General features: G+C 38.9%; 1 protein-coding gene across 8 annotated transcripts in view; it reads right to left on the reverse strand.

The window, feature by feature from the left end:
- Positions 1 to 19,430, reverse strand: part of celsr3 (cadherin, EGF LAG seven-pass G-type receptor 3) — a 251,061-nt gene that overhangs the window by 117,915 nt on the left and 113,716 nt on the right. For all 8 annotated transcript variants that reach the window (XR_015759367.1, XM_087994121.1, XM_087994118.1 and 5 more), the window contains exons 10-12: positions 4,243 to 4,428; positions 1,757 to 1,867; positions 404 to 572 (exon numbers count right to left, since the gene is read on the reverse strand). Coding sequence is in view for 7 of the 8 variants with exons in the window: in XM_087994121.1 (XP_087850247.1) it covers positions 404 to 572; positions 1,757 to 1,867; positions 4,243 to 4,428 (466 nt within the window). In the remaining variant the exon portion in view is untranslated. The remainder of the gene's footprint in view (positions 1 to 403; positions 573 to 1,756; positions 1,868 to 4,242; positions 4,429 to 19,430) is intronic.

Genomic DNA, 19,430 nt, shown 5'->3' on the forward strand with positions numbered 1-19,430 from the left:
ACATTGCTTCCCCTCAACAAAACCATGTTGATTATTTTTGATTAATCTCAACCTCTCCACGTGCAGATTAATTCCATCCCTCAGAATTTCTTCCAATTCCTTCAGCACCAAAAAGGTTAGATTGCCTCTCCTGCATTTTCCTAGTTCAGTGCTTGCTCCTTTCTCGAATAACAGTACCACAATTGGCTAACCTCCAGTCCTCTGGCACCTCTCCTGTGGCCAGTGAGGAATTGAAAATTACTGCCAACACATCTATATCTGCAGAAAACCTATGGTCTGTGAAACTAACTTGAAAACTGATTCTTCTAAATAAAGCTTTTGCTATAAATAAATATTGCAATGACAAGGGAGAGAAAAGGATCAGTAAAAGATACATAACTACCTTCGGTTTTGCAAACAATACCTGGCTCACAGATACAAGAGTAACTCTGCCATTCATCGCTGCAATAACTGTTAGGAGGACACGAGGTGGAGTCACATGGATCTGGGATGGTGCAGCCTAATTCTACGTTCATAGTCCGACTTGGTTTTGGCATTGCAATTCCAATAGAGGTTTCACCAAGACGCACACCCTGAGGGTCGGAAAAAAAAACAGTAGTCAATAGATTGACTTCTTCGGTACCTACATTAACTCTATAAATTTGCATTTCAAGCTAAACAAAAAATATAGATCTACACTTGTGTGCACCATTTATTTGCAGGTCATATAATGCTAGACTGATCTATATATATGCACAGGAGTTAAATGAACTAAGGGTTTCTGGAAGATATTCTACAAACTACTGAAGACAAGAATAAAACTGAATCATAGAAATCTAGAAGAGCCAACATTCAGAGTGTTTTCTTCTGCTAATAAGGGTCTCTTCAGTCACAAGCAGTGGATGTCAGAAAGGAGAAGTTGGGTTGGCAGGGGATAAAGAAAAGTCAACCAGCTGTTCTCATGATCACTTAAGTGTACATGCATTTGGGGAAGTTTGATGATGAATAGGTTTAGCAACATTGACTACAAACATCCTAATCACCAAAATGGACCATGGGCTAGATGCAGAAGAGGCATGAGAATCTTTGAAACTGTACTTTCCAATATATAAATGTATCAGGAGAAGAGGGAATTTTTTTTTGCTTCATAGGAATAATATATAAATCCAATTCATCATAATACATATAAAATGTATATACATGTTGTACAAAATACAGCGAAGAGCTGTAAGATTGCTCAGACCTATGTACAAGTAGTTTTGCTAAGTTTACAAGTTATAAAATCCTGTTTGAAAACTCCCTCTTGCATACATCATTACTGATTATGATGAGCAGAGCTGGTTGATTTTTCTCCTGATTTCTACCTAAATAAAATAATAGATGCTGCAAATGCGGTTAGCTAATTTCTTTTGAATTCAGGATTGAATATAGAAAGTGTGATCTGATTTTCACATATGGCATGAGGAAGTGTCCCTGAACATTAAGCAATCTCCATCAGTTAAGATTCTGCCTGTCTTGAGTGCTTGCAAGGGTCATTGTTTGATCTAGTACAGCTCATTACTGGAGGAAGAAATTAACTTACCATAGCACAGAAAACGGAACAAACTCTGAAATCAATATAATACACACCTTCTCAATATGAACAATAAGCGACAGAGCATACATATTGGACAATGGTGGCTATTGCATCCACAAGACTTCTCAGCCGAATTCAAATCTGTACTGATGGTCACAATTGACAGACAGAACTACCTGTAACAAGCAACAATTCCTATACCTGGATACAGCCATCCAATCCATTCTGTACCTCACCAGCTCTGAGAATACCACCAACTTGAAGATGCTTCAACTTCAGCCCGTGTAACTCATTGCCAACAACAACTGTATCCTAACAACAAGAAAATACTAATTAAAACCACAATCATTGCACCATTAGTTCAAAACACTTTATTGGAGACCATCTTGTAACATGGCCGTGACAGCTGCCTTGATCTGGCCAGTTCAATTGCTCGCCTGGGCTTTCAGTTGGCTTACTGGTTTAAATTTGCAAAATAAAGAGTGGATAAAATATCAGGAATTAACAAAAAGTGAAGCAATGTGAGAAAGGCTGTTTAGTTTACATGCAGTTTTGTGTTTTTTGTGGTGCACCTCTGTTTCCAAAGTTGAGGTTACACAAATAAGGCTCAGCTGTAGCCTAGGAGATGCTCTACTAATGAGATGATAAAAAGCTTACAGGATGATTGGCAGATAAAGGGTCACATATGTTATTGTGGGCGATTATAGTAATTTTATCACATATTGCTTAAATACAATGGTGATGTTCTTACAATGAAATTGCATTTTTTTTTAATGAGGGAGAAGAAAACAGACATGGCAAAAAACTTGCACAAATTGGCGGCACAGTGGCTCAGTGGTTAGCACTGCTGCCCCACAGTGCCAGGGGCCTGGGTTCAATTCCTGCCTCGGGCAACTGTCTGTGTGGAGTTTGCACATTATCCCCGTGTTAGTGTGGGTTTTCTCCGGGTTCTCCGGTTTCCTTCCACAGTCCAAAAATGTGCAGGTTAGGTGAATTTGCCATGCTAAATTGCCCGTAGTGTTAGGTGCATTAGTCAGGGGTGAATGTAGGGGAATGGGTCTGGGTGGGTTGCTCTTCGGAGGGTCAGTGTGGACTTGTTGGGCCGAAGGGCCTGTTTCCACACAGTAGGGAATCTAATCTACCCTAATCTAAACTTGATTTTGGACAAAAACGACTTCAGCATCTGGTTGAATCCTTAGAAAATTGGAGGGTTTACCTTTCAACTTTGGAGTTATTACAGACCCTTTAAAGATCTAAGTCCTTTTGTACTAAATGAGCACTTTGCATCTATCTTCACATTAGAAGCAGATAATATGAAGGTTAGACTAAAAGGTCATAGGCAGGAATAGATAAAAGGTATTAGAAATTTAGCATGACTGGAAGTTAATAGGTCACCTGGTCCTGACTGGATATAGAAGTAATGCTGGAGACTGGAAGGTTGTTAATGTGAAAGGGAAGAGGAATAAATTAGGAAACAACAGATCAGTCAGTCAACAACAGTGAATGGGGGAATTATTGGAAACCACTATCAAGGATAAAACAACAGTTTGTATCAAAGGCATAGGCTAAAACAAGGAGAGCAAACATGAATTTCATCATTGCAAGTCTGAGGCTTTCCTTTTTTCTTGACAAACTTGATCAAATTCTTTGACAAAGTTACAGAGAAGCTTGTTAGCATATCTTGCATATCCACATTTGAAATGCATTTGGATAAGGTGCTACACAGAAATTTAAATGAGGTGATGGAAGCAAATGGAGGTAAGTGGAAGATAGCAAGACGGTTAAAAAATTGTAACAGAAAACAAAAGGTTGTGATGGATGTGTCGTATTCTGTTTGAGAGGTTAATGGCAGTGGTATTTACCAAAGAGCAATTTTGGGTTCATTACTATGCAATTTTTATAAACTACCTTGAGTAAACTACATTAAGTTATTAATGACGCAGCAGCATTATAGTTTACAAATTCTAGAAATCGATGTGTGCTTATGTCATAGATAGTAATAATAGTTATAAATTTCAGGATTACATAAGATGATGAAATGGACAGATCATGACAAATGAAATTATGTGCAGAGTGCATTTTTGGAGTACTAATAACTAAAACACAGCCGTTGTTTTCTTAGACAATCCCTCAATAGTGTGAGAGACTGTTTTTTCACTTCTGAGGTGACAGTCCAAGTGTTGAATCCACATAGCCTGTCACAGATGGTGTTTGAAGAAAGGCAATATATTTTATGTAAGTTTATGAGGTGCAAGTGAGCAAAGAAACCTTGGTGCCCAGAAACACAAATCCTCAAGTTGATAATGATATTAAAAGGCAATTGGTTATTGAGGTATTGATGCAGAGGAATGGAATAGGTCAGTGTGATTATTGGGTGTCACCCAAACATCTATCGAGGGGTATATAGGATACTGTGGTATGGCCGAGTGAGGAGGTACACATCTGTAATGTTTTATTTTGTAGATAAATCCAAAAAAATGAAAATCGGTCTTCTTCACTAACTGGATGTAAAAAACATAACAAATAACATGGTGACTCATTGGTTAGCACTACTGCCTCATAACGCATAACTGTTCATTCAAAGAACCAGCACATACAAGATGGACCAAGGGGACACCTTCTGAGCTTCAGGTTTCTAAGAGATTTCCCTACAAGCTCCAATGCATCAAGAAAGAAATCAATCTGACCTGATAAAGTCCGAAATCAATAGTGATTGTTGCTATGTATCGAATATCACGCCCATTCCTCACGTCTCGTAGCTCTAGTTGAAGATCATGCCACTTCCCATCATTCAATGGCATTCGATTCAGCAGCAACCTTATAGTTCGACTGGTCCCTCGATTGACAGCAAATGATAGATGTCCTGAGTTCAACTGAAAACAATTCCAAAGCACAATTTAGAAAAATCAGAAAATAAGAGGTAGTTTAGCATCAACAATCATGAAACAAAAATTAAAACAAAATCTAATCTGTCTGGAAAATGGCCAATTGCCTTTACCACCTCACTCAAATTTGCCATCAGTTGAATTAATAACTGAAGTAAAAGGTAGTAGCTCGGCAATGAGAGCCATCTTGTCACCTCTCAACAACCAGTAATGTTGATGGCCTGGCCAAGGAATGGTAAATGTCACAGAAGAAAAGGAAGAAGATTTAACTCAATAAGCCTTTAAACATTTCATGAAATAGAACCAAATTATGCATGAGGTCAAAGAGGGTCCTATTCTTCAATATACCTTTACCTTCTGATGATATGATGAGCAGTAAGCCTGTAAGTTCATTGTTCTTCATGTGTATTACTGACTATGACACTATCCCTCTCATGCTTTGTTTCATATATAAACAAGTTGCTTGCCATCAGGCTCGCTCTAGGATCAAATTTTGCAATGTTTCAGTTCAATTAAAATGCAAAAATAACCACATTTGATAACAAATTAAGTCAAATACCTGAAAGTGACTTTGTGAATTCAGTCTGAATTATAAAAAAAAGATTTTACATTAAAATAATTTTTGATTAATTCTTCTACTTATTTCATGCCAAAACAGTAAAGACTGACATGGTTGCCTCACAGACTGGTCACACTCCTTCATTAATCTGGAGCTGATAGTCATTGAATAGTTTTCCACCTCAATTACAAATGTGAAGTTCTATAGTAGTGACTGATTCCAAGGAAAATAAGTTGATATTGAAGTTGAGAAGTATGAGCCACTCCCATCTTTCATGTAATTTGTAATATCTCAACTAATCCCAACAAATGGCATAGAATACTCTATCTCTGATATCTCATCCTCAATTTGCATTCATTCCTGATGAAGGGTTTTTGCCCAAAACGTTGATTTTCCTGCTCCTCGGATGCTGTCTGTCCTGCTATGCTTTTCCAGCACCACTCTAATCTAGACTTTGATTTCCAGCATCTGCAGTCCTCACTTTTGCCTATACAATAAAGTACTCAAAGTAACGGAAAGGCTATTTAGCCATAAGGTCATTTTAGTGTCTCACTAATTTGATTGAGTTGTTTGAAGAAGTAACAAAAGAGAATTGATGAGGTTGGAGCAGTGGACATGATCTATATGGGCTTAAGTAAGGCATTCAACAAGGTACCTCATGGTAGACTGGTTAGCAAGGTTAGATCACATTGAATACAGGGAGAACTAGTCATTTGGATACAGAACTGACTGGGGAGCGATGCTGAACAAAGAGATCTTGGAATACAGGTTCATAATTCCTTGAAAGGCAATAGCAAGTTGATAGGATAGTGAAGAAGGTGCTTAGCATGCTTTCCTTTATTGGTCGGTGCACTGATTATAGGAAATGGGAGGTCATGTTGCAGCTGTGCAGGACATTGGTTAGGCCATTTTTGGAATACTGCATGCAATTCTGGTCTCTGCTATAGGAAGGATGTTGTGAAACTTGAAAGAGTTCAGAAACGATTTACAAAGTTGTTGCCAGGGTTGGAGGGGTTGAGCAGTGGACCTTATAGAGGTTTATAAAATCATAAGGGGCATGGATAGAGTGAATAGACAAGGACTTTTTCGAGGGTGAGGGAGTCTAAAACTAGAAGGTATAGGTTTAAGGTTAGAGGGGAAAAATTTAAAAGGATGCAAAGGGCCAACATTTTCACACAGAGGATGGTGCTTGTATGGAATGAGCTGCAAGATAAAGTGGTGGGGTCTGGTACAATTACAACATTTAAAAGGCATCTGGGTAGGTGTATGAATAGAAAGAGTTTAGAGGGATATGGGCCAAATGCTAAAAAATGGGACTAGATTTATTTAGGTTATCTGGTCTGCATGGACAAATTCTTGAATGTGAACACGTTTAGAGCTTTAAGTTCATAACACAATTACAACCTAAATTTAATTTATGTCCAAATTCAAACTGGAAGAAATCCACCTATTCACAGGAATTTACAATAATTTTGCAAGAGTAACTGATAACTGAAATTTTCTGGACTGCACAAAAAAATTCAGAATAAGTATAAATCTTAGCTCATACCATTAAAGATGATTTGAATTTGGTGGAACCACATTTCTGGCAGTGAAGCCACTATAGTTTACACAGAAAAAGGGGAACTACATGAAGAATAACACACTTGAATAGACAGTGAAGAAAGAAAAGTAAATAGTCAGACTGAAGCCTCCTTTGCCATCTGTCAAGGTCAAATGAGAGTCAGGTTATTGCATCTAACATTGCAGCTGTAGATCACAAGCTTCAAGACACAGAACACCAAAGCCAAAAAAAATGAAATAAAAAAGCATTAGAAAGATATACAGAGATTATTTATTCTGGCTCCATTCGATGAAATTGGCTACAGAAAAAAGACAGATGGAGGCAGTGAAACAGAGACAGTCTAAGATGATAGCCCAACAGGGAAACAAATGTAGACCATGGCCAAAAGAGGTTGCTTATTTCTACATACTAGAGAAGGATGCAATATACAAAGGAAGAGTGCAACAGCACGTGAGCATATCATTGATCCCATGTGTGTTGATTGCATGTGATTTCTCCTTTAGATTACTACTTCAACAATATTATCTACTTTTTATTTCTTCAATGTCAACAACCTCCATTCACTGATTGATTTCATATGATTAGCATAATGCATTCAAGCCAAAATCATTATCCTTCAGATCAGTGTTGATGACAGGATATTGCCAACAAGATCTTCCCAGGACTAAACAATATATAACCAAAGATTTACTCAGGAAACATCAATCTGTTTTGATCTAATTCAAAGTTGTCCACAAAATTCTGAATGGAAGTGAAATAGAAATTAAGTTCTTCAAGAAGGCTCAATGAAGGAAGATAGAATATCAATAAGGCTGTTAACTTGTCTTTGTTCTTCATTCACTGCATATATACTTGACAGACTTGGTAAACTAAAGGTCCTCTGTGGCTACTAACTTCAAGATTTATTTGAGATGAGATCTCAAATTTCTTCAAAGTGAATGAAATACTCCTTACGGAGTTGAAAGTGTTGCTGTTCCATAGTTGATCAAGCCACTCAGTAAGATAAGTTTTGATTAAGGTTAGCTTTCCTGGAGCCTTACAATCAGATTAATATTAAAATGTCACAGCTGTGTTTTCTGGAGTAAAAAAAATACCCAGTTGAGAAAATTCAAAATGAAGTATTTATTGGCATTATAAGTGACATTCCAAAACCATTTTGGATTGAAACCTTTGATAAAGGCTAAGGATTTCATTGTTGACAAGTTATACTGAAAACAGCTAAGTGATAGACAATGGCAGAAATGAACTGAATGCAGGGAGTCCTGGGCTTGATTTCTTAACAGGAATTAAAGGATAGCGTAAGAAAGTCAGTTCCTTCACCTATTTCAATGGAGCAAAATGAGGAAAATATCTCAAGAAAACTAAAAAAAAAGAAAGCTTACAGAAGCCACGTTTACTTCTATCTAAGTGTATATGGAGCTTTATTTTGAACTAAGAGATCTCAGGTACTAGTATGAATCTGAGCTTGGTGGAAAACTACTGCAAACAATTTTTCAATGTGATTTTATAGGTAGAACTTGTGGAAGAAATCATTTCAGAATCAGAATTTTTGGAATATGTCTTTAAAGAGAAATAGGTTAGGTCTGTGTATGTTAATCTCTGACAACTGAAACAGGTGATCCCCTCCACGGGATAAAATCAGCATGCTATGATTCCTTCTGCTTCTCAAATCATTTAGGGAGCATGGAGTCAAACTGTCTAATAATTCCTTGCATCAGCATGTCAGAAATGGAGATGCTATTGATGATGGCACTATGTTCAGCACTATTTGTGATTCCTCAGACAGTGAAACAGTCCATGCCTATGTGCAACAAGACCTGGGCATCATCCAGACTTGAGGAGAAAGTGAGGTCTGCAGATGCTGGAGATCAGAGCTGGAAATGTGTTGCTGGAAAAGCGCAGGTCAGGCAGCATCCAGGGAACAGAAGAATCGACGTTTCGGGCATAAGCCCTTCTTCAGGAATGTCAGGAACATCCAGACTTGGGCTTTCAAGTGACAAATAATATTCACGCCACATGAGTGTGAAGATGCTGCCCCTTTAAGAAGACTACGTTGTCCTTGTTTTGTTTCCAAGAAAGGTCATAAATGCAGAGGTTCTGATATGTCCGGAGATAAAAAAAAATAAAAGTTAGAGTCTAGGTTACCTTCTTAAAGTTTTTTTTAAAAAGGTAGATATTTAGTGGACATTTCAGGAGCGATGCAGCTGGTCAAACCACTTGGCTTCAAGCAAAACAGAATTTATTTACACATGTTTGAAACACGAACAAAAGAAAACAGAATCTAGAATAACAACTCATGTGAAAACCCAATCAACTCTACCACAACTTAATGAAGGAGCTATTCCAATTCCTGCAACATCCCATAAGCACTTCCCTCGGCAAAAGGTAAATTCAAACACAGGTTCTTACAGGCAGGAGAGTTTCCAGAAAGTTTAGGCAATTTCTCTGTTGAAACATGGAACCTCTTATCACTGTAGCTGCTCTTCTAGGTCCCATTAGTTTTTGACAGCTTGCTATAAATGAAACCAAAGTAGAAAAAAAATCCTGAACTGGAAAAACTGGCCATTCCCTTGCTATTGTTTAGAATAGCCTTCTCCAGACAAAATGGAACCTCTGCCTCTACAATCCCCCTTGAAAGAAAAACTAAGGACAACTTAACCTTGTTAAAGGGGCAATATCATCACGAGTGCCAGCAAATAAACATCACCAGCAAGAGACCATCCCTCCTCAACATTCAATGACATTACTAATGCTGAAACCCCCAACCATGTCCATCCTGGAAGTGACCAATGACCAGAAACTGAATCAGCCATATAAATACTGTTGCTGCAAGAGCAGGTTAGAGGCTGGGAATGGTCGTTGTGTTGTTGATCACATTTAAGCGCTGAGATATAAACCCAATTCCATGGTTTTTGCAACATTCACCTTCAGTAAAAGAGATTAATTGTCATAGGATCGTTGCAGTCATTAACTGTTATTGATTAGCACGTAGGTTTACTGCTCAGTCATTGGCAATGGGTGGCTCATGTTCTTCAGCTGATGCTCAGTTTTGACCTTCGTCCAAAAACAGACAGAAGAGCAGAAATCCAGAAGTGGGGTGAGTGACCACCATTGACAGTGAGGCAGCATTTACTGAGAATGGCATCAAGCAACCCTAGCAAAACTGACATAAATTGGAATCAGGGGAAAACTCTGCTAGTTGGATTTGTACCTAGCATAAAGGAAGATGACTGTGTAAAAGCAAGACATCTGTGAATGCCAGACATCAGGAAGTGTTAGAGAAACTCAGCAGGTTTGGCAGCATCCATGGAGACATAAACAGAATTAATATTTAATGTCCATTATGACATTCCATCATAAATGTGGGTTGTTGATAGTCAATAATCTCAGCAACAGGTCATAATTTTTGAAGTTCTTCAGGATAGTGTCCTGGGGTCAACCTTTTGTAGCAACTTCATCGATGACCTTACCTTGTTATAAGGTCAGGAGTGGGGATTTTTGCTGATGACTGCACAATGCTCAGCATCATTTGTGACTCCTCAGAAATTGAAACAGTCCATGTCCAGTGGCAGCAGTGCATATCATCCACAAGATGCTCTGCATTGTGCCCTCTTCATCTCAAAGGATAAGGGCAGTGGATGCATAGGAACACCATCACCTTCAAGTTCCCTTGAGCCACACACTATCCTGGCTTGGAACTATATTACTATATCTTTACTATCATAAGGTCCTAATTTCTGGAAATTCTTTCCTAACAGCACTGTGGCTGCTCGTACACCCAAGGATTGCAGCAGTTCAAAATGGCACCTTGCACTACCTTGTCCAGGGCAATAAAGGACGTGCAATAAATGCTGGTCTAGCCATATCTCAAGAATTTCCACAAACAAAAATCTCCTTTTTTCGCCTTCCACTGTTCAATGTAGGATACCTTATCTTCCAACTGGCAATTTGCAGCATTCTGCATTTCCTGACTTAAATAAGCAAACGATGTTAACTAAAGATTTCACTCTGTTTACTTTTCATGTATCTATTTCAGATCTGCTTTACCCTCAACTGTCTCATTTACGTACATTTTGGGGTCATTTCAAATTTCTTTAGCTAGCTTATCACCTTATGTTAATATCGCTTCATTCATTTAATCATTTCTTATTTTCCCTTTAAGCATTTGGTATTCTACTCTTTGATATATGTACCAATTTCAAATTTTTCATAAATGTTATTCATCTGTCATTTTATTCAGTCCAATGAAAGGTGATGAAGTTGAAACTTCAATTTTGCTTTTCTGTCTACTAATAATGACTAATATGCTGGCTATTTTTGACATTATGTTTTTGATTTGTGCTTGCTTCTTTTTAAATGCTGAAGCAAAAGGACTACCTTCATCTTTAAATTTATTCTATAGAAAGGCTTTTGATCTCTAAAACTGTTATCTTTTGGTGCAGCCTGATAAACCCAGATAAACTAAATGGTTCACCAGGTCATGGCTGGAAAAATGGCAACAAAGCCTTTTCTGAGATCTGACAGAAGTGGTGAATGCCCGGGAGCCTATTTTTATATTGAAGGGGTATATAAATCTGCTCTGCTTCAAGAATTTTGAAACTACATCAATAGTAATTAATTAGAAGTTCAAGAAATGCTGAAAAGATATCTGTGAGCGGATAAATATTGTTGCTTAGAAATAGTCCTTATAATCCTTTTGAAATACTTTAAGCCGCAGACAAAGAAACAAAGTGGCTGAAGCAAACAACCTCAATAAAGAAACACTTGAAAACTAAAGGCATGGAATGGAGTATTTTTAAAATTCAGAATGAATGGATGGATGATGCTAGCAGGGAATGCAATGGGCAACATCTTAAAACATGCTGTTCCTAGTAGTCTATTCACAGATATAATACAGGCACAGTGTTAATTCTAGTCCTGGTTACTGGGATGACAAACTATCACACATTAGTAGTTTGTTTTAGGATTTCAATTCTCAGGCCAAATTTCTGTCCTGTGTTTCAGCATATAAAGCTCTGTAAAAGGAACAATGACTTCAAAATACAATCCTGATGTCCAAAGGCTGGGGATTTCAGAATGAAAGGCTCATTTCTTTCATAGCTTGTAAGACTGAGAGGGGCAAATAGTAAATATGTGGAAAAATAAGTGATAAGTCTGGATTATAGTCCAACTTGCTCCAGAGATGTGTCATAACTGTATTTATTTGAAAATATCTACAACATTTAATAAGCAATGGAAGTGAAATATGCCCCCAAGATTTAAAGGATATTTTATAATTATAAATTTAACATTCAAACAAAAAGTTAACAGCATAATCTTGTGAGGCTCTTCTTTAAAAAAAATGCTAGTTTGCAGTTATAAAATTTTATCTTGGATATCTTAGACTGAAATATCTTAGAGAAATGTATGAAGACATGTGAAAGATGCAATATCCAGATCACAACAGGATACTATTGTGCATTTCTGGTTACACAATCATGTAATTGGACAAACAAAGGCCTTTCATGTGGGAGTTGCCAGCACCAAACATGGCAGATGAATGAATATCTTGAGATATTAAATGAGGTAATAAGAATCCAGAGAAAATATATTCCTGTTAGGGTGAAAGGATAGCTGATAGGTATAGGGAATGCTGGATGACTAAAGAAATTGAGATTTGGTTAAGAAAAAGAAGGAAGCATATGTCAGTTATAGACAGAATAGATCGAGTGAATCCTTAGAAGAGTATAAAGGCAGTAGGAGTATACTTAAAAGGGAAATCAGGAGGGCAAAAAGGGGACATGAGATAGCTTTGGCAAATAGAATTAAGGAGAATTCAAAGGGTTTTTACAAATACATTAAGGACAAAGGGGTAACTAGGGAGACAATAAGGCCCCTCAAAGATCAGTGTGGAGCCGCAGAAAATGGGGGAGATACTAATCTAGTATTTTGCATCAGTATTTACTGTGGAAAAGGATGTGGAAGATATTGAATGTAGGGAAATAGATGGTGACACCTTGCAAAATGTCCATATTACAGAGGAGGAAGTGCTGGATGTCTTGAAATGCATAAAGGTGGGTAAATCCCCAGGACCTCATCAGGTATACCTTAGTTTAAGGTGAAGGGTGGAAGGTATAGGGGAGATGTCAGGGGTAGGTTCTTTATCCACAGAGTGGTGGCATGGAATGCGCTGCCTGTGGGAGTGGCAGAGTCAGAATCATTGGCGAACTTTAAGTGGCAATTGGACAGGTACATGGATGGGTGCTTAAGCTAGGACAAATGTTCGGCACAACATCGTGGGCCGAAGGGCCTGTTCTGTGCTGTATTATTCTATGTTCTATGTACTAGAACTCTGTGGAAAGCTAGGGAAGTGATTGCTGGGCCTCTTGCTGAGATATTTGTATCATCGATAGTCACAGGTGAGATGCCTAAATACTGGAGGTTGGCTAACGTGGTTCCAAAATTTAACAAGGGTGGTAAGGACAAGCCAGGGAACTATAGACCAGTGAGCCTGACGTCGGCGGTGGGCAAGTTGTTGAAGGGAATCCTGAGGGACGGGATGTACATTATTTGGGAAGGCAAGGACTGATTAGGGATAGTCAACATGGCTTTGTGCGTAGGAAATTATGTCTCACAAACTTTATTGAGTTTTTTGAAGAAGTAACAAAGAGGATTGAGGAGGGCAGAGCGGTAGATGTGAACTATATGGACTTCAGTAAGGCCTTTGACAAGGTTCCCCATGGGAGATTGGTAAGCAAGGTTAGATCTCATGGAATACAGGGAGAACTAGCCATTTGGATACAGAACTGGCTCAAAGGTAGGAGAAAGAGGGTGGTGGTGGAAGGTTGATTTTCAGACTGGAGGTCTGTGACCAGAGGACTGCTACAAGGATTGTTGCTGGGTCCTCTACTTTTTGTCATTTATATAAATGATTTGGATGCGAGCATAAGTAAGTTTGCAGATGACACCAAAATTGGAGGTGTAGTGGACAGTGAAGAGGGTTACTTCAGTTTACAACAGGATCTTGATCAGATGGGCCAATGGGCTGAGAAGTGGCAGATGGAGTTTAATTCAGATAAATGCGAGGTGCTGCATTTTGGGAAAGCTAATCTTAGCAGGACTTATACACTTAATGGTAAGGTCCTAGGGAGTGTTGTTGAACAAAGAGACCTTGGAGTGCAGGTTCATAGCTCCAAAGTGGAGTCACAGGTAGATAGGATAGTGAAGAAGGCATTTGGTATGCTTTCCTTTATTGGTCAGAGTATTGAGTACAGGAGTTGGGAGGTTGTACAGGATGTTGGTGAGGCCACTGTTGGAATATTGCATGCAATTCTGGTCTCCTTCCCATCGGAAAGATGTTGTGAAACTTGAAAGGGTTCAGAAAAGATTTACAAGGATGTTGCCAGAGTTGGAAGATTTGAGCTATAGGGAGAAGCTGGACAGGCTGGGGCTGTTTTCCCTGGAGCGTCGGGGGCTGAGGGATGACCTTATAGAGGTTTATAACATTATGAGGGGCATGGATAGGATAATTAGACAAAGTCTTTTCCCTGGGGTGGGGGAGTACAGAACTAGAGGCCATAGGTTTAGGTTGAGAGGGGAAAGATATAAAAGAGACCTAAGGGGCAACGTTTTCACACAGAGCATGGTACATGTATGAAATGAGTTGCCAGAGGAAGTGATGGAGGCTGGTACAATTGCAACATTTAAAAGGCATTTGGATGGGTATATGAATAGGAAGGATTTGGAGGGATATGGCCCGGGTGCTGCTAGTGGGACTAGATTGAGTTGGGATATCTGGTCGGCATGGACAGGTTGGACCGAAGGGTCTGTTTCCATGCTGTACACCTCTATGACTCTATCTTAAGAACACAGAATATCTGTAACACATATTCACAGTTTGATTTCCTCCTGTATCTCTTAAAAATTTTAACTACTTTATTGCTCCGCCTGGTAGACATGAGCAAACCTTACCACAGAGTTAATTCTTTCCCGAGATCTGGTACTTTCTGGTCAACACCGACCAGGCTGTAGAATGTTTGGCACCTCTTTAGCTTGCACTGGTATCTCCTTTACCACTTTAATAAACCCTTATCTTGTTCTATCACATCCGTTTTCCCAGTGCTCTACTTAAACCAACAACACTGCAACTTTATGTGTCCTACTTTATTACAATGAAAACACCAGAGGGGTTTTTACTTCTCTTCCTCTCTCATGGGTTTCCTTTTTTTAAACCTGTGGCAATCTATCTTTACTATCTTCAATGAGATCTCCTTTTTGTTTACTTCCTGAGGGTTTCTTTTTCCCCAATTTCTATCCCTCAGATTGAAATTGATGTCAGAAGACAAAGTTTGATTTATAATCAATTCATTATAATCTGCCAGTTCTGCTGCTTATCCTGCAATTTTAACTCTCTGTTCTTCCCTGTGTTCTCACTACTCCTCCTAACAGTCTCTCTAAGATTATCATATGTCTGACCTATTTTCAAACCTCCTATCAAAGTTACTTTGTTTGATCCTTTCAAATTCTGTGTATTTTTTATTGGGTTCCTTCTTCCTAAAATTTTATCGTAGGCTTCTGGCGCTAGTTCATATGTACTTTCGATGGCTTTCTTCGTTCACCTCATCATATTCTGCAGCTACCTCCTCTGATAGTGATACCTCCTCTGTTTGCACTCCTGGCAATTGTAAACATTGAGCTATTGCTATGATTATCTCCCTTTTCTTACATAGGCAACTCCAACTTCAACTTCTTTGCCAATTCCAAAAGCTTTGTCTTGCTTGCTTTCTGTAAAAAAAAACCCAAAGTGACTCCTTCCACTCCCAGGAAACACTTCCTGACTGAAAGAGCCATTACTACACAAGGCACACTCTGTTTAAACCAACCAAATGCAACACCTGAAAAAACCAACATTCACCACTCGCTGTCTTTGAGTCCAATAATCCCAAATCCTTCCTGGATTTTGATCTCAACAACTGCCCCTAATTTGTTATGGACCAGACCAAACCCACCTCAAATATATCAAGGAGATTGCCTCGACGCTCACCTTTTCTATTAAAGGGTTGCGTAAGGTGCTGTGTTCCGGATAAAATTTGATTAGCTACACTACTCAGCTTTAATCAATGATGTAAAGGTTCCGGTCTTAGACTGGGCTGGCCAAGGTCAGAAGTCACACAACACCATCACATGTGGGAGCAGTACACGGCAGACACTCAACCAATTTGTCTATCTCGTGCTGCAGGCAAGGATTCCCCGAGGCATGGGTTACTGGCAAGACCATGCAGATGCTACGACAATGGATAAATGGGCACCGTGCAACAATTGCCAGACAGGAATGTTCCATCCCAGTCGGGAACACTTCAGTGGTCAAGGGCATTCAGCCTTCAATCTTTGGATTCGTGTCCTCTCAGGCAGCCTTTGAAATACATAATAATGCAGAATCGCCGAGCAGAACTGATAGTCAAGTTCCGTACCCATGAGGAGGGCCTCACCCATGATCTTGGATTCATGATGCAATACATATGACCCACCACACTGTTATGCATATATAAAATCTTCCTTACTATCCTGTTTTGACACTATCACCTTGATAAATTGTTATGGTCTCTGTATCTTAATTAGTTTGTACAGTTTTGGATTACTTATTACTTTGGTTAGACTCTTGGCATGCGACTCTTATACCTCTCATATTATTCCAGTCATTTGGTTTGTCTTCAACACTACCTTATTTTAAATTTTTTTGGTAATTATCTCTCTGGCTCATTTAATTGGATTATAGATCATCCCTTCACTTGTTATTCAGCTGTTTGCACTTCACCCACACCCTCTGACACTTTTGACCACCTGCAGAGACGTATTATTCGACACTCCACTCACATCATTCGTCTGACCTTTCGAGTTCTCTGCCTATAAATTCTGCGTCTGTGTGCTTCCCTCTCACTTCACCTGATGAAGGGGCTATCCTCTGAAAACTTGTGATTTCAAATAAGTCTGCTGGACTATCACCTGGTGTCATGTAGCTTCTGGATTTAAGCAAAACAAACTTTATCCTTACACTACAGTTAAAATGCAAACGAAAGAAGAATTCATCTAACTTTAACTCTTTTGGAAAACTTCACAGAGTAATAGATTATTATTACTAAACAGCAGCTATTCCCATGTAGAAACATCCATAAACACCCCCTTGACAAAAACAGATTATCTCACATATGATTCTGACAGCACAGAGACAACTCCAACTTTTGGTGTGGCTAATAGAGATGTAACAGCTTCCACAGCCAACTTCAAAACCCCAAATGAAAGCTAAACTGAAACCCTGGTGCTGTGTAAGCCTGATTCCATCCATTCATACTGCTTCTATTGTTCCAACTTTAAAAAAAAACCCAAGGCCTCACAAGCTATTTACTTTATTAGCTTGAAATGGACCACTCAGTACCTCTGTCTTAACCTCGTTGCATAAAAAAATTAAAACAAAATACACCTCTTAAAGTCATAGAAGTGTCACACATCTTTCAGATGGGGGATTATTTACCTATTCAGATAAATACAGAAGATCCCTACACATTATTTAAAAAAAACGTTTCCTTGGCATCCGATCCAAATTTCTCACTTAATCATAATGCCCCCTTTCCCCCCTGAGAAAAGGGCTATTTTTCTAAATTGCTGCTGCACTCAGCATTGCTCTATATAAATAGATGCATGTACAATACCATTAGACATGGTAAATATTGTCCAATAAGTGAGAAAGTGAGGACTGCAGATGCTGGAGATCAGAGCTGAAAATGTGTTGCTGGAAAAGCGCAGCAGGTCAGGCAGCATCCAAGGAGCAGGAGAATCGACGTTTCGGGTATGAGCCCTTCTTCAGGAATATATTGTCCAATCTCAACTGATTAATAGGTTTAAAAAAAGGTAAATATGACATCATGTTGGAGTCACCCAAGATGACTAACCGACTTGTTCTGATTTTAATAAAAAAGTGGCTCTTTTATTCTTCTGGCACAGTAACCCAACCGAAAAAAAAATTACTGTATGAACTGAACATCAGGAAGAAAATGAACAAAAGATCATGTCTCTCAAATTTTCAAAGATTTAGAAATTTGTCTTTTATCGTGTCTGCCCTTCAATTGATAGTTTCCGAGACATTGTCCCTCTCAAGCTCAGTTTGAACTATTCATTTGGGATGAGAAAGTATACTGGTGAGTATTATAGCTATTGTCTAAGAAGGCATGGTTGCAGCAGAGTCAGAAGACTGAGTAGGAAAGAATGCAAAACTGAGACACTCAAAACTGACCTTTAACAGGCCAAGAGTATGCTAGCTGTACTCAACAAATACCGTCTAAGGATTAATTTACACACTTGATTACATCCCTGGCAAAGCTGAGGAACAGGCTTTAGTTAGCAGTGGCCACCCTGCAGTTAACATGATAATTAGTGTTCAGCTTTCATGTGACTGGTAGCGTTCAGATCTTCAGAGAAAATCACAGGGTGAGCAGCTATTAAGTCACTCAACTGTAAAGTAAATAAATAAACAAACAATGCTCCATTTGACCAATTCTGGCACAAAGCAGCTCTTGCAATTCCAAAGGTAATTAGCTTCCACCAACTTGCATAGATGTAAATATCGGGTATCATTGGATATTCCATGACCTACTGAAGGAGCTTTTGCTCTTTAATATGCAGTAGTGTCTGACCATCAACTCTCAACTTTCCAGGGATAAGCCACAATAATTACAACTGCAGCAATTCACATTATAATGTTCAATACAAGAGGAAGTTTTCAAGAATGAGCATTTGACGATGCAGTTTGCATGCCTCATTATCCTTCCAATGAAGCCTAGCATTGCTAAGTGATGACACACATACGCATGCCTAAATTTGGGGGATGATTACATGGGCTTCTAGCATTTTAAATAGTACTTTAGTTAGGCACCTTGTTGTATTCTCTGAAAAGCATGCCCTACGCCTTTTTTATCAACTTATCCACTATGTTGCTACTTCCAGAGAGCTACGGATTTGGACCCTAGCATCTCTCTGAATATCAATGTTCCTAAAGGTCCCACTATTTACTACATAGTTTCCTCTTGCATATGACCTCCCAAAATGCATCACCTTATGCTCGTCTAGATTAAACTCCATCTGCCATTTCTCCACTTAATCTTTCCTGTACCCTGCTGTATCTTTTGACCACCTTTCTCACTATCCACAATGCACGAACCTGCAGGTCATCTGCATTAAACTACTTAAATTTTCTTTCCAAATCATTTATATATGTTACAAACCACACAGGTCCCAGCACTGATCTTTGCAGAACCACCACAGGTTACACTCCTCTAGTCAGAAAAACACCCCTCCACACTATTCTGCGTCTTCTATGACCAAGCCAATTTTGCATCCAACGTAACAAGTCAATTCATGTGACTTAATTTTCTGGACCAGTCTACCAAGCACTACAGTAAAGTTCATGTAGAAAACATTTATTGCCTCATAAATCATCTTCATCAATTCCTCAAAAAATTCAATCAAATTTGAAAGACATGACCTCCCCCGCACAAAGCCATACTGACTATCCCTAATAACTTTATTCTTTTCCAGATATGAGTAAATCCTGTACCTATGAATCTTCTCCAACAATTTCTCTACCACTGATTTAAGGATCACCAACCTATAATTCCCTGGATTATCCCTGTTGTCCTTCTTAAACCAAAGAAAAACAATGGTTGTTCTCCAGTCTTCTAGGACTTCACCCGTGGCTAAAAACAAATACAAAGATCTTTGCCAAGACACCCGCAATCTCCTTCCTTGCCTCCCTCAGTATCCTAGGATAGATCCCTTCAGGCCCTAGGGACTTATCTACTTAATGTTTTTCAAGACACCCAACAAACCCCCCCCCCC

This window comes from Chiloscyllium plagiosum, unplaced genomic scaffold, assembly GCF_037043375.1.
Source record: "Chiloscyllium plagiosum isolate Xiang-an unplaced genomic scaffold, Cpla_swu_hap1 HiC_scaffold_14, whole genome shotgun sequence".
Lineage (NCBI taxonomy): Eukaryota > Metazoa > Chordata > Chondrichthyes > Orectolobiformes > Hemiscylliidae > Chiloscyllium > Chiloscyllium plagiosum.